Source organism: Rhinatrema bivittatum, chromosome 3, assembly GCF_901001135.1.
Source record: "Rhinatrema bivittatum chromosome 3, aRhiBiv1.1, whole genome shotgun sequence".
Taxonomy (NCBI): Eukaryota; Metazoa; Chordata; class Amphibia; order Gymnophiona; family Rhinatrematidae; genus Rhinatrema; species Rhinatrema bivittatum.
Window position 1 is genome coordinate 213,492,149 of NC_042617.1, and position 12,680 is coordinate 213,504,828.

Consider the following 12,680-nt stretch of genomic DNA (forward strand, 5'->3'; position numbering starts at 1 on the left):
AAGTTACCACCCAGGAAAGAGATCTCACTGTCTTTGTGGATAATACATTGAAATAGTCAACTCAGTGTGCTGCAGCAGTCAAACAAAGCAAACAGAATGTTAGAAATTAATAGGAAGGGAATGGCAAATTAAACAGTGGATGTCATAATGTCTCTATATTGCTCCATGGTGAGACTGCACCTTGAAAACTGTGAAATTCTGGTCGCCACATCTCAAAAGAAGATATAATTGCATTGGAGAAAGTTCAGAGAAGGGCGACCACAATAAGGAGCATAGAATGGCTCCCCTATGAGGAAAGGCTAAAGAAGTTAGAGCTGTTTAGTTTGGAGAAGAGATGACTGAGGGGGGGATATGATAGAGGTCTACAAAATCATGAAAGCACTTGAACAGGTTATTTACTCTCTCAAAAAGTAGAAGGACTAGGGGGGGGTACTCCATGAAGTTAGCAAGTAGCTCATTTAAAACAAATCTAAGAAAGTTCTTTTTCACACAGGGTATTGTTAAGTTCTGGAATTCATTGTGAGGATGTTGTTACGGGAGTTAGTGTAACCAGGTTTAAAAAAGGTTTGGATAAGTTCCTAGAGGAAAAATCCATAAACTGCTATTAATCAATAAGGAATAGTAGTTTGAAATCTATTTAATATTCGGATACTTGCAAGGTACTTGTGACATGGATTGGCCACTGTTGGCCACAGGATGCTGGGCTTGATGGACCCATGTTCTGACCCAGTATGGCATATCTTATGTTCTTATGATAACCCTTAGTGGGGTGTTTTAAGTCCCAAGGGCACACCATCTAATTTATATCTTCTAGGGTTGCTCCAGCTAGCTATTCATTCTCATGCTGACTCTTAATTCCTGGGGGGGGGGGATCTTTTTATGGGAGGAAGCTCTTTTGGCCCAGACGATGAAAGAAGTTTGCCAGTGTGTGTGCTGTACTTTAGGGGCTTCCCATGAAGTGAGAGGTTGTAAGAACTCAGACAGGACCAGGATTGGGGGCTAAAATAAGTTTACTGATTCTTAAAGTCAAATTAAAGTCCATTGTTTAAAATGGTGAGTATACATCTGACTCTAGTTACGGGGGTTTCTCTGTAGATAGGTGTTGATATTACAGACCTCTGGGTAGAGCCCATGGTGATGTTAAATGTGCTTATTTTCACAGCGGCTGTGCTGTGGGAAACCTAGTGGAGGGGTCCCTTTGCTTTAAAAAAAATAATCCTACCTTTAAAGATCTTTTTTCCCATGGTCACCCAACTTGTCCTGATTCCTTGGGGGAAAATCCAGATGGGTTCTCCCTTTCTTGCTCTTCCTTGGATTCAGTTCATTTTTCTTAGCTGTTACTTTAAGTGATTTCTCTGGTGAAAAATATCTGGGGACCAGGCTATTCACAGCACTGCAATCCCAGTAGGGAAGGGGGATCCAAAAAACCTCTCTACTACTCTTAAATTACAAATAATTACTTTGTCTTAATCAGGATAGCTTCTCTGCCCTCACTGTCTCTTGAAGCAGGATCCATCACTGGTGCCTGCCTACCTAGTGAGTAGGCTCTCAGGTCTTTGGTCCCCTGAAGAGAGCCCCTTGCACCAAAGGGGTATCAGGCTCTATCTAACTGTAAATTTTAAGATGGACCTTCTGGCTGGGAGTGCACGGTGAGGTATCTCTTCTAAAAGAAACTCCTATGGGCAAGACTGGGAGACCCTACCAGAGTATGGAAAAAAATACGTTTACTCTGCTGCTGCTGCTCTCTCCAACTGAACCCCACGAGTCTTAAAATGGCTGGGCTAAATAGCACTGAGTCATCCAATCAGAATCTCCAGGTGGGAGGGACTAAGGGTATGGATGGCTCCTATCTAAGTGTGTTCTAAGTACAGGGATAATGGCATCTAGTGGCCAGACCCGATAGTGTTAGTGTTTGAGGTAGTTGTGGGTGGATCCTTGGGCCGGTAGCAGATGACCACGCCCCCGGGGGAAGATCCCGAGAGGGACCACCGGTCAGGCTCAGAATATGGAGACAGACACACACTAGTTCTTTTATTAAACAGTATATTGAACCACCAGAGGTGGGCCAGTAGTGAGCTGTAGTGCCCGGCTGGGCTGTAGTCCCCTCAGGTACTGGAACAGCGATCTTGGATAACTGAGCTGTTGAGAAACTGAATATAGTGAGTAGGCAGGGTATGCAGAGTTCAGGAACAGAACCTTGATGGTAACACTCACACAATGGTCTCTTAGAAGCAGCCCAGGAGCTGGAATGAAGCAGGCCCTCGAGGAGCGAGTACCTGGTTTCCAGGGAACGCTCTGAGAGAGAGAGAAGGTAACTCACTGGTGTTGTAGGCAGCGATGATTTCCTGGCAGAAGTGGTATTCAGTAGCAAGTCTGGGAACGAGGGCCCTCGAGGAGCGAGTACCGGTTCCAGACTGCGATCTGAAAAGCAAAAGAGAAAGCGAGGCCCCCGAGGAGCAGGTACCCCTGGTAAATCCAAGGAGGCAGAGTAGCAAGGTATGCGGAGAGTGAATCCCATCTGCCCGATACCTGGAGGAAAGCCCTTGGGTATCGAGTTATCAAGGGCTTTCCTCCCCAAAAATATTTAGATGCCCCAATAAACCCCGCTTGAAGTACTGCAATTATCGAAGCCCTCAAGCTGGGTAAATCCCCTGGATTCACCAATAGCTATTATAAGAAGTTTGCTCCTGAACTGGTGAATCCACTAATGGATTATTTTAATAGCATCAGAGCTGGAGAAAATCTCCGGCATTTCAGTCATACAAAACCAGGCCAGGATCCGACAGCATGCGGTTCATACCACCCAATTTCACTTATAAATGTAGATCTAAAAATTTTAGCAGGAGTCTTGGCTGGACGTTTAAATGGGATATTACTGGTACAAGTACACTCTGGTCAAGTAGGATTCATCCCAACAACACATGGCAACAGACAATGTCAGGAAAGTTGTCAACATTCTTTGGTGGGTTAGCAGGGAAAAGACTCAATTTGTGTTATTCTCTCTAGATGCTGAAAAGGCATTTGATATGGTACATTGGCCTTTTCTTTTTGCAATGCTTGAAAAAATGAGGTTTGGTCCTTCCTTTCTATCCCTGATTCAATCTTTGTATCATCAGCCTAAGACGCAAGTGAAGATAAATGGGAGCTATGGTGGCTATTTTCCCATCAAGAAGGGCACCAGACAGGGATGTCCGCTTTCCATTTTCCTTGAGCCTTTTGCTGCTCGCATATGGGCAGCTCCTGATATCACTGGGATACAATTGGGTGAATTGCACCTAAAATTGTCACTGTTTGCAGATGACATTTTATTTACTCTCTCACATCCTTCTTCCTCTTTACAAGCTGTTACCTCAGAACTGAGGGCCTTTGGGAAATCCTTTGGTTTCTGGGTCAACCTCAACAAATCTGAGATCCTTAATATAACCCTGACTGATAATGAGGTTTGTCATCTAAAAACTCTTTTCCCATTTTAAATGGGCAAAGGAATCCATAAAGTATCTGGGAATAAGGATAGGACCTAAGGTGCAGGATCTTTTTGCACTAAATTATCTCCCTTTATTAAAAAAAGTTAGATCAGGATATTCACAGGTAGGACCGGGGAGCAATTTTCATGGCTAGGATGAATAGCAATCACCAAAATGAATATTCTACCTAGATTCCTATATCTGTTAACCACTTTACCAGTCTTTATATCATCAGCTTGTCCTTAGAATCTGGCAAAGAAAGATTTTTAGCTTCATCTGGAAAAACAGAACACCCCCCCCCCCCCCCCCCCCAACGAGTCTCTCATGCACTCATGTACCAACCTAAGACAAGAGGTTTGGGGAGTACCCAATCTTGCCTGGTATTATGCAGCTGCACAACTTAGGGTTATTCCAGAATACATAGACACATTTTATGTTAAACAATAGGTGAGACTAGAGCAAAACTTGGTAGGCAATATGCTACTGATGGCCATGCCCTGGTAAACCGAGATATATGTGGCATTTTGCCAATAGTCATCCCTTTTAAGAACATGCCATGCTGGGTCAGACCAAGGGTCCATCAAGCCCAGCATCCTATTTCTAACCCAGGTCATAAGAACTTGGCAAGTACCCAAAAACTAAGTCTAATCCCATGCTACTGATGCTAGTAATAGCAGTCGCTTTTTTTCTAAGTCAACTTAATAGCAGGTATGTAATGGACTTCTCAAGAACATATCCAATCCTTTTTAAACCAGCTACACTAACTGCACTAACCACATCCCCTGACAACAATTCCAGAGTTTAATTGTGCATTGAGTGAAAAAGAAACTTTCTTTCGATTAGTTTTAAATGTGCTACATGCTAACTTCATGGAGTGCCCCCTAGTCTTTCTATTATCCAAAAGAGTAAATAACTGATTCACATTTACCCGTTCTAGACTTCTCATGATTTTAAACACCTCTATCATATCCCCCCTCAGCCGTCTCTTCTCCAAGCTGAACAGTCCTAACCTCTTTAGTCTTTCCTCACAGGGGAGCTGTTTCATCCCCTTTATCATTTTGGTTGCCCTTCTCTGTAACTTCTCCATTGCAACTATATCTTTTTTGAGATGCAGTGACCAGAATTGTACACAGTATTCAAGGTGCGGTCTCACCATGGAGCAAAAAAGAGGCATTATGAAATTTTCGTTTTATTCACCATTCCCTTTCTAATAATTCCCAACATTCTGTTTGCTTTTTTGACTGCCACAGCACACTGAACAGACAATTTCAATGTGTTATCCACTATGATGCCTAGATCTCTTTCTTGTGTGGTAGCTCCTAATATGAAACCTAACATTGTGAACTATAGCATGGGTTATTTTTCCCTATATGCATCACCTTGCACTTATCCACATTAAATTTCATCTGCCATTTGGATGCCCAATTTTCCAGTCTCACAAGGTTTTCCTGCAATTTATCACAATCCGCTTGTGATTTAACTACTCTGAATAATTTTGCCCTCCAAACTCTGCTAAAAGTCTGGAAGAGATGGCGAACATGATTAGTAGGCAAGAGGGTTTGCTGTCACATATCTTACCTCTTTTGTAACCGTCTTTTCCCTGTTGGATATCAGAATAAAGCTTACCATACCTGGAGGGCACATGGGCTTTGGAACATTGAACATGTTTGTCAAAGGGGGCATATTAACATGAATTGCAACCTTGCAAACACATTATAACTTCAAGGAAATAGATTTTCTGGCTTATGCCCAGCTGAATCTGGAAACCGTATACGGTAGCAAAATGTGGGTGGAATTACATACAACTCTCATAGATTACCAAATACCACAAAACATGAATGAGAGTCAATAGTTATTTTCCAAAACTTCACATAAGAAATATACAATAACAATGACAGAAATAACATATATCCATACTCATACCCATTCATCCATTTTCCATTTTGGAAAATAAATATTGACTCTCATTCACGTTTTGTGGTACGCCCAACTGAGACATTTCCTGTTAATGAAAGCCAATTAGTGCCTCTTTAGCATTAGGAAAGACTCTGAATACTTATGTGTGGATGTGGAAAAGAAGAAGGGTTTCATTTCTAAGATCTATAAAATGCTTTTGGGATTTGGTAGAGAATCCTTCCCCCACACACAAAGGCAGGGGAAAACGATCTGAGAACTACACTGTCTTTAGAGGTATGGGATCAAATCTGTTGCACAGCATACAAATGTTCCATATCAGCCTCCTTACAGGACAATTGCTATAAACTATTAATCCCCCCATCTAGGTTACACCGTATCTACCCTTTCATAGATTCTAACTGCTGGAGAAATTGCGGATGTGACGGTACCTTTTTTCATGTATGGTGGGAGTGCCCGAACGTTTCCTTATTCTGGGGCCGATTACTACAGTGGCTGGAATCTGTTTTGGGGGTTCAAGATCTATCAAATGTTGCTAAATGTCCCACATCCAAATTTAGATAAATACCAACAACGGCTGTGCTAACAAGTTTCCATAGCAGCTAGGTGTGAACTAGCTTTGCATTGGAAATGCCCGGAAGTTCCCACACTACAGTCAGTCCTAAAATGAGTGTGTCTTTATTACAGAATGGCAAGTATTCATGCTTATGTATCATCAAGTTATGACTATTCAGAAAGTTTGGAAGCCTTTCAGAGTATGGGAAGAAAAGGAATCGGTTTAAAATGTTCGCTATCGATTCTGATATTGATAACGCTATTGATGTTATCTTATGTTGAGTATTGCAAAGGAGTTTACATGCTCATATTTTGTACTAAGAATATTATGTACATATTTTTTTTAACTTTGGACTGCTTGATGTGATCATTGATCTTTGATCCTGGTTAATTAACTGTCATGAAGAGGGAATCTTGTTTTTATTTATTCTTCTTGATTTCATCTTGTGAGGCGACAGGGGGGGGGAATGTGTGTCGGGGGAGAGAAATTATGTTCTCTACATTGTAAAGTTGAATGCCAAAAGTGTTTTGTAAAGCGGTTCTGTTAATATATATATCTGATATTTGACTTCTCCATCTTCTCCATCTTCGCGGCCCGGGTGCCATCGACGTTGCCACTTTGCTCCTGCCTTTTCCAGGTCCGGCATAGGCGCGCGCACAACTCTTCACTTTATTTAAAGGGTCAGTGGTGCGAAAAACTCCACGGCCCTAAAGGATGATGTCTTCAACCTGTGCCTTGTCCAGTCCTATAAAAAGGCTCAGCTTTCACTTCTTGGGGTCTTCAAACTGGATCTCCATGGTTGTCCATGCTTCCCTTCTCCGGTCAAGGGCTTCAGTGGTCTCCTTGTGTCTAGATGGCTCTTCGTTTGATGTTAGATGTTCCTGGTCTCCTTTGTCTGATGTTCCTGATCTTGTTCCTCATTGGAGCTCCTTCGTCGCCTGTTCCATGTCCTGATGTTCCATGTTCCTGACGTTCCATGTTCCTGATGTTCCAGTCCTGATCCTGATGTTCCCGTCTCCTGCTCTCCGTCCTGCTTCCAGGTTTCCTGCTTGTCCACCTTTCCTGGCGTGCCACCGTCGTGGTCCGTGACCAACCCATGGGGGGCTGTGTAGGGCATGCTTCGATGCAGGCCTCTCCTGAATCTTTGATATGTTTCCAGTTCCAAGTCTTCATTTTCTCATCTGGAGTCTGCTTCGCTTCTGGTGTGGTCCGCGAACAGCCATGGGCAGCTGTGTAGGGCATGCTGTGATGCAGTACTCGCCCTGTACTAGTGCCTGAATCCTGAATCCTTGCCTGAGTCTTCCAAGTATCCTGAATCCTCGCCTTCCAAGTATCCTGAATCCTCATCTGAGTTTTCCAAATACCCCCAGTCCTCATCTGAGTCTTCCAAGTCCTGAGTTCCATGTCTTGTTACTGCCCTCAGTCTCCATCTGGCCTCACGCACCCGTCATTCCCAAGCGGCGGGTTCGGAAGGGCTACCAAGTGGCTGGAGGGCTACTCTTGAGACCAGCATTGCGTTGCTGGGTCTCACCTGTGCGTGTAGGTCCAGTGGTGGCCTGAGCCTGCCTTGCTCCAGTTCCTCGGTGTTCCAAGTCTTGATCCTGGTCCAGCCTTGTTCCAGCTCCAGCCCGAGCCTGATCACTCTCACCTCCCACGGTGTGTGTCTTGGGGCTCCTCCCTGAGCCACCTCATGGCCCAAGGGCTCACAATCCCTCTAGAGCAAGACACCGCACCTCCGCACTCGCAACAACAGCATGTAATGGTAAATGGAAGTTACTTTGAAGAGAAAACAGTGTTAACTGGAGTGCACAGGGACCAGTTTTGGGGCTGGTTCTGTTCAATATAGCCCATATTTTCAAAGGCCTGAGCGCAAACCCCGATACACACTCAAGTGCCGGGCCTCTCCAAAGGGGTGGGGCGGGGGGCAGGTTGGGACACAGTCCCATTCTATGCTGTCCTAGGGAAGCAGAGGAGCAGTAAGTAATGAAACAAAAAAAAGTAAGTAGATAGGAAGGGATTAGGGGTCAGAGAGGAGAGGGAAAGAGGAAGGAAGGTTAGGTGGGGGGTAGGGAAGTTCCCTCCTAGACTGCTCCTTAATTGGAGAGGACTGGAAGGGAAATGGGGGAGGCCCGATTGCATCGCCACGTGTATTAATTGAAAATTCGCGCCCCAGTGTACGCCACACACACATGCGTGTGCGAATTTTAAAATCCACTGTGCATGTGCGCACGGATATAAAATTTTTAACATGCGCATGTTATAGAATAGCTGTGTTCATGTGCGCACGCCAGGAACTGTGCGCAGAGTGGATGCCCGTGTGCTTCTTTGAAAATCGACCCCTATATTTGTGATCGACATTGTGAAAGGAATAGAAGGTAAAATTTGTCTTATTAGTGGATTATACTAAGATCTGCAAGAGAGTGGATACGTCTGAAGGAGTTGAGAGAATGAAAAGCAATTTAAGAAAGCTTGAAGAGTAGTTGAAAATTTGGCAACTGGGATTCAATGCCAAGAAGCGCAGTCATGCATCTGGGGTGTGGTAATCCAAAAGAGCTGTATGTGATGGAGAGTGAAAGACTAATGTACACAGACTGGGAGAGGGGCCTGGGGTAATAGTTTCTGGTGATCTGAAGGCAGCAAAGCAATGTGACAAAGCTATTTTTTAGAACTATTGGATTTGTCGGCAGCCTTCGATACCGTTGATCACCAAATTTTAATTACCCATCTTAAAGAAATTGGAATACAAAGTACAGTATTAAACTGGTTTATATCCTTTTTAAATAATCGGAGTTTCCAAGTAAAAATAAAAAATAAACTATCCAAGAATCAATTATTAGAAACTGGTATACCTCAAGGTTCCACCCTTTCCGCGACATTGTTCAATATCTATATTTTACCTGTTTGTCACTTGTTATCAGGTTTAGGACTCAATTTTTATATTTATGCAGACGATATACAATTTCTTGTACCAATTAATAACTCCTTAGATCAATCATTAAAAACTGTATCAATGTATCTCAATATGATCAACCAACTACTCATACCATTACAACTGATTTTAAACACCAATAAAACAGAAATATTATTGGAACGAAAATCTAAACATAGAAACTTACAACCCATTCAACTCAATAATAATACAAAAATACAAATATGTACTTTTGTCAGAGACCTTGGGATAATAATGGACACAGAACTAGAAATGAAAAAACACATTGCAAAAAAAATAAAAGAAGGATATTTTAAATTACTTACCCTCAGGAAGCTTAAACCTCTACTAGCCCCGAGAGACTTCAGAACGGTTTTACAATCCTTAATATTATCAAATATAATTATTGCAATGCATTAATGCTTGGACTTCCAAACAGCCCCATTAGACCTCTGCAAGTTTTGCAAAATGTAGCAGCACGTATTCTAACGGGAACAAAAAAATGTGAACATATTACCCCAGTTCTGTTTTCTCTACATTGGCTTCCAGTATCATTCCGTATACAATACAAGGTAGCATGTATTTTGCATAAAATAATCTATGGTGATAATACCGAATGGCTTAACTATTCTATACACTTGCATGTCCCACAAAGAGACCTAAGATCCAGTAACAAAGGACTTTTATCTGTCCCAACAATTAAATCAACGAGGCTTAGCGAAGTTCGAGAAAGAACTATATCGATTACTGGTCCTAAGTTATGGAACACATTACCAGCTAACCTGAGATTGGAAGTAGACATTAAAAAATTTAAAGCAGACTTTAAGACATGGCTTTTTACATGCGCATACACAGAGGCATGAGAAGTTACGATCAAGCCAAATCCTATTTTGTTGTTTAATTTTGTTGTTAATTGTTTTTAGTATTTTACTATTTTATGAATTTTCGGTATGTTATTTTAAGGATATATTAACAATTTTATTATTTTAAGATTTAATGGTTTTGATATAAATTGTATTTAATTAGTGTATCTTATTGTATCTTATGTTAAATGTACACCGTTGTGATGGTGTTATTTAGAATGATGTAACGGTATAGAAAACCTAAATAAACTATAAACTATAAACAAGGTGATAGCTAAAGCCAGAAGAATGCTGGGCTGCATAGAGAGAGGAATAACCAGTAAGAAAAAGGAGATGGTGATGCCCTGGTACAGGTCCTTGGTGAGGCCTCACCTGGAGTACTGTGTTCAGTTCTGGAGCCCGTATCTCAAAAAGGATAGAGACAGGATGGAGGCAGACCAGAGAAGAGCAACCAAAATAGTGTGGGTTCTCTACTAGAAGTCTTATGAGTAGAATCTGAAGGATCTAAATATGTATACCATGGAAGAGAGGTGGGATAGGAGAGATATGATACAAAACTTCAGATACCTGAAAGGTTTTAATGATGCACGAACTTTGAACCATTTCCTTGGGAAAGAAAGCAATAGATCTAGGGGGTCACCAAATGAAAATCCAGGGGTGATGACTTAGAACCAACATCAGAAATATTTCTTCACAGAGAGGGTGGTAGATGCCTGAAATGACCTTCCAGAGGAGGTGATGAAGACAAAAACAGTCAAAGAATTTAAGGTGCATGGGATAAATACTATGGATTCTAAATGCTAGAGGACAAAAATGAAGAAAAGGGTGCTTAGGGTTAATCTGCTCTTTGCAGCAGTTACTACCCTTAAATGCTTTTGATACAACTGCAACATTGCTCTCTGCTTTGATGGCAGGGGTTATAAAAAGTGGAATTGAATTCAGACAACCAACCCAGGCCTCGACTTTTACGGTCTAGGGTACTGATATGCAGATATAAAGGAAAAAGCACAGGACCGCTTCTATGGCCAAGCCCAAAAGCAAAGCATGTCAAGCAGGATTGTTTGAATTTTCAAGAAGGTTTCTCACCCAGTAAAAATGTTGCTAGTAGTAATTTTTTATTGGTTTGACAGTTGCTTGGTTTTGATTGTAAATATTACTACCCTTATTTAGGCTTTAGGTTACTACCCTGAAGAGAAACATGGGGGTAACTAGTGGCAGTTACTACCCTGAAGAGAAACATGGGGGTAACCTGTACTGTGTGGCAGGTACTACCTTAAGAAGCTTACTGGGCAGACTGGATGGACCATTTGGTCCTTTTCTGCATCATTGCTGTTACTATGGGAGGGGAGTGAGCCTGGAGCACACAGAGCAAAGGGCTGCTCATTTTGGTAAGGTTAGAAGGGGCTGAATGGGGATCATTGAGTGATTAGGAGAGAGGCTGGTGAATGAGTGTGGATCAGCTGGGGGGGGGGCAGTTTTTTTGTGTGTGAGAGAAGGAATTGGTGCTTATGTGTGTGTGCCAAACTGAGTGGTTAGAGAGGGGATGCAAGGAGGAGCAGGATCTGAGCACAGTGGGAGCACCTGCCTCCTCTCCTGCCACCCTCATTGCAATCCAGTGATCTCTCTCTCCCTTGGTCTCCGATTTTATCTCGAAAACTTTTCCTGATCCTGGACCCCCCCCCCCCCTCCCCTTTCTCAATCCCAGAACCTCCTTTCTTCCTTTCCTCTCATTCCAGATTTCTGACTTTCCCCCTTTCCTTGACCTTCCCCATCTCCCAGTCTCTTTTCTTCTCATATTCGTCCCTCCTATCCTCAGTCTTTTTACTTTCTCCTCAGCCCATTTCTAGTCCTCCTCCTTTCTTCTTACCATATCCCTGGTCCTCTCACCCTCTCCTTCTCTTCTGCCCATCACTGAGATCTCATCCCTATACCAGTACTTAAGATCCCTTTTCTTCACCCAATAAAAAAACAATTATACAGGGGCAAGCAAGGTTGGAAAATTACTTGTTTTATAACATAATATAAAAGATAGAAATGTTTGCTAATGTGCTTCAAAGGTTTCCAGTTTTTGCCACAGAATCTGCCCTGAACTGCAGCAGCAAACTGTGGGGCTATGCTTTACACCTCCTGCTCCCTGTTGTTTGACCTTTTGGGGGAGGGAGGGGGAGTGAGTGCAACAGCTCCTAGGGGTGCCAACATCCTAAATCTATTTCTACAGCTGACCTGGGCAGCAGAGGGCCCATCCTGGGGCTTGAACTGGGGACCTTATGCATGGCAGTGTATATGACTTATCACCTAATTTTCTGATGTCTTCTGTTTTCAAGTGCCTAAAACAGCAGCCTTCTCCGAGGGTGTTACACACTCATCTGCATTATAACAACATCCCCACGTCAATCTTTAAGACTACAGCAAAGGTGAGTAGTAACTTCCTTGATATTTCTAGATCTGTGCAGGTATTAAATCTGCTTCTCACATCACTTGGATTAATTCTGGTACAGTTCCTAATTCAAATTTACAATTAGATTGCAAGCTTTTATTTTTATTTCTATCCTAGATTTCTTTAACAATATTTATATCCAGTTATGTAGCCATGGGTGGGCCTGGGTACAAAGTAGCTCACCCACTTTGCACCTTGGCCCATCCAATCAGCATCATCTGCTGCCAAGGAGGCCCACTGCAGGGCCATCATGGAGCTCATCCTATGCGACTTGAGGAGGCCCATCACAGGGCTGTCACAGAGCTCATCCCGTGTGACCCAAGAAGAGGAGGCCCGTCGCAGCAAGGAGGCCCAGAAAAGAGTAGAAGCCGTGATAGAGTGTGGGAGTGAGAAGCCTATGTGTATGTGTGAGAGAGAGAGCATGGAACTAAGAAACCTGTGGGTATGCATGAGAGAGAGCATGGGAGTGAGAAGCCTCTGTACGTGTATATATGAGAGAGTATGGGAGTGAGAGGCC

The 12,680-nt window shown here is 42.8% G+C and overlaps 1 protein-coding gene across 2 annotated transcripts in view; it reads left to right on the forward strand.

Annotated features, from left to right (window-relative positions):
* LOC115087237 (sulfotransferase 6B1-like) overlaps positions 1 to 12,680 on the forward strand; it is a 76,369-nt gene that overhangs the window by 10,718 nt on the left and 52,971 nt on the right. For both annotated transcript variants that reach the window (XM_029594165.1, XM_029594166.1), the window contains exon 3: positions 12,051 to 12,140. In XM_029594165.1, the coding sequence (XP_029450025.1) occupies positions 12,051 to 12,140 (90 nt within the window). The remainder of the gene's footprint in view (positions 1 to 12,050; positions 12,141 to 12,680) is intronic.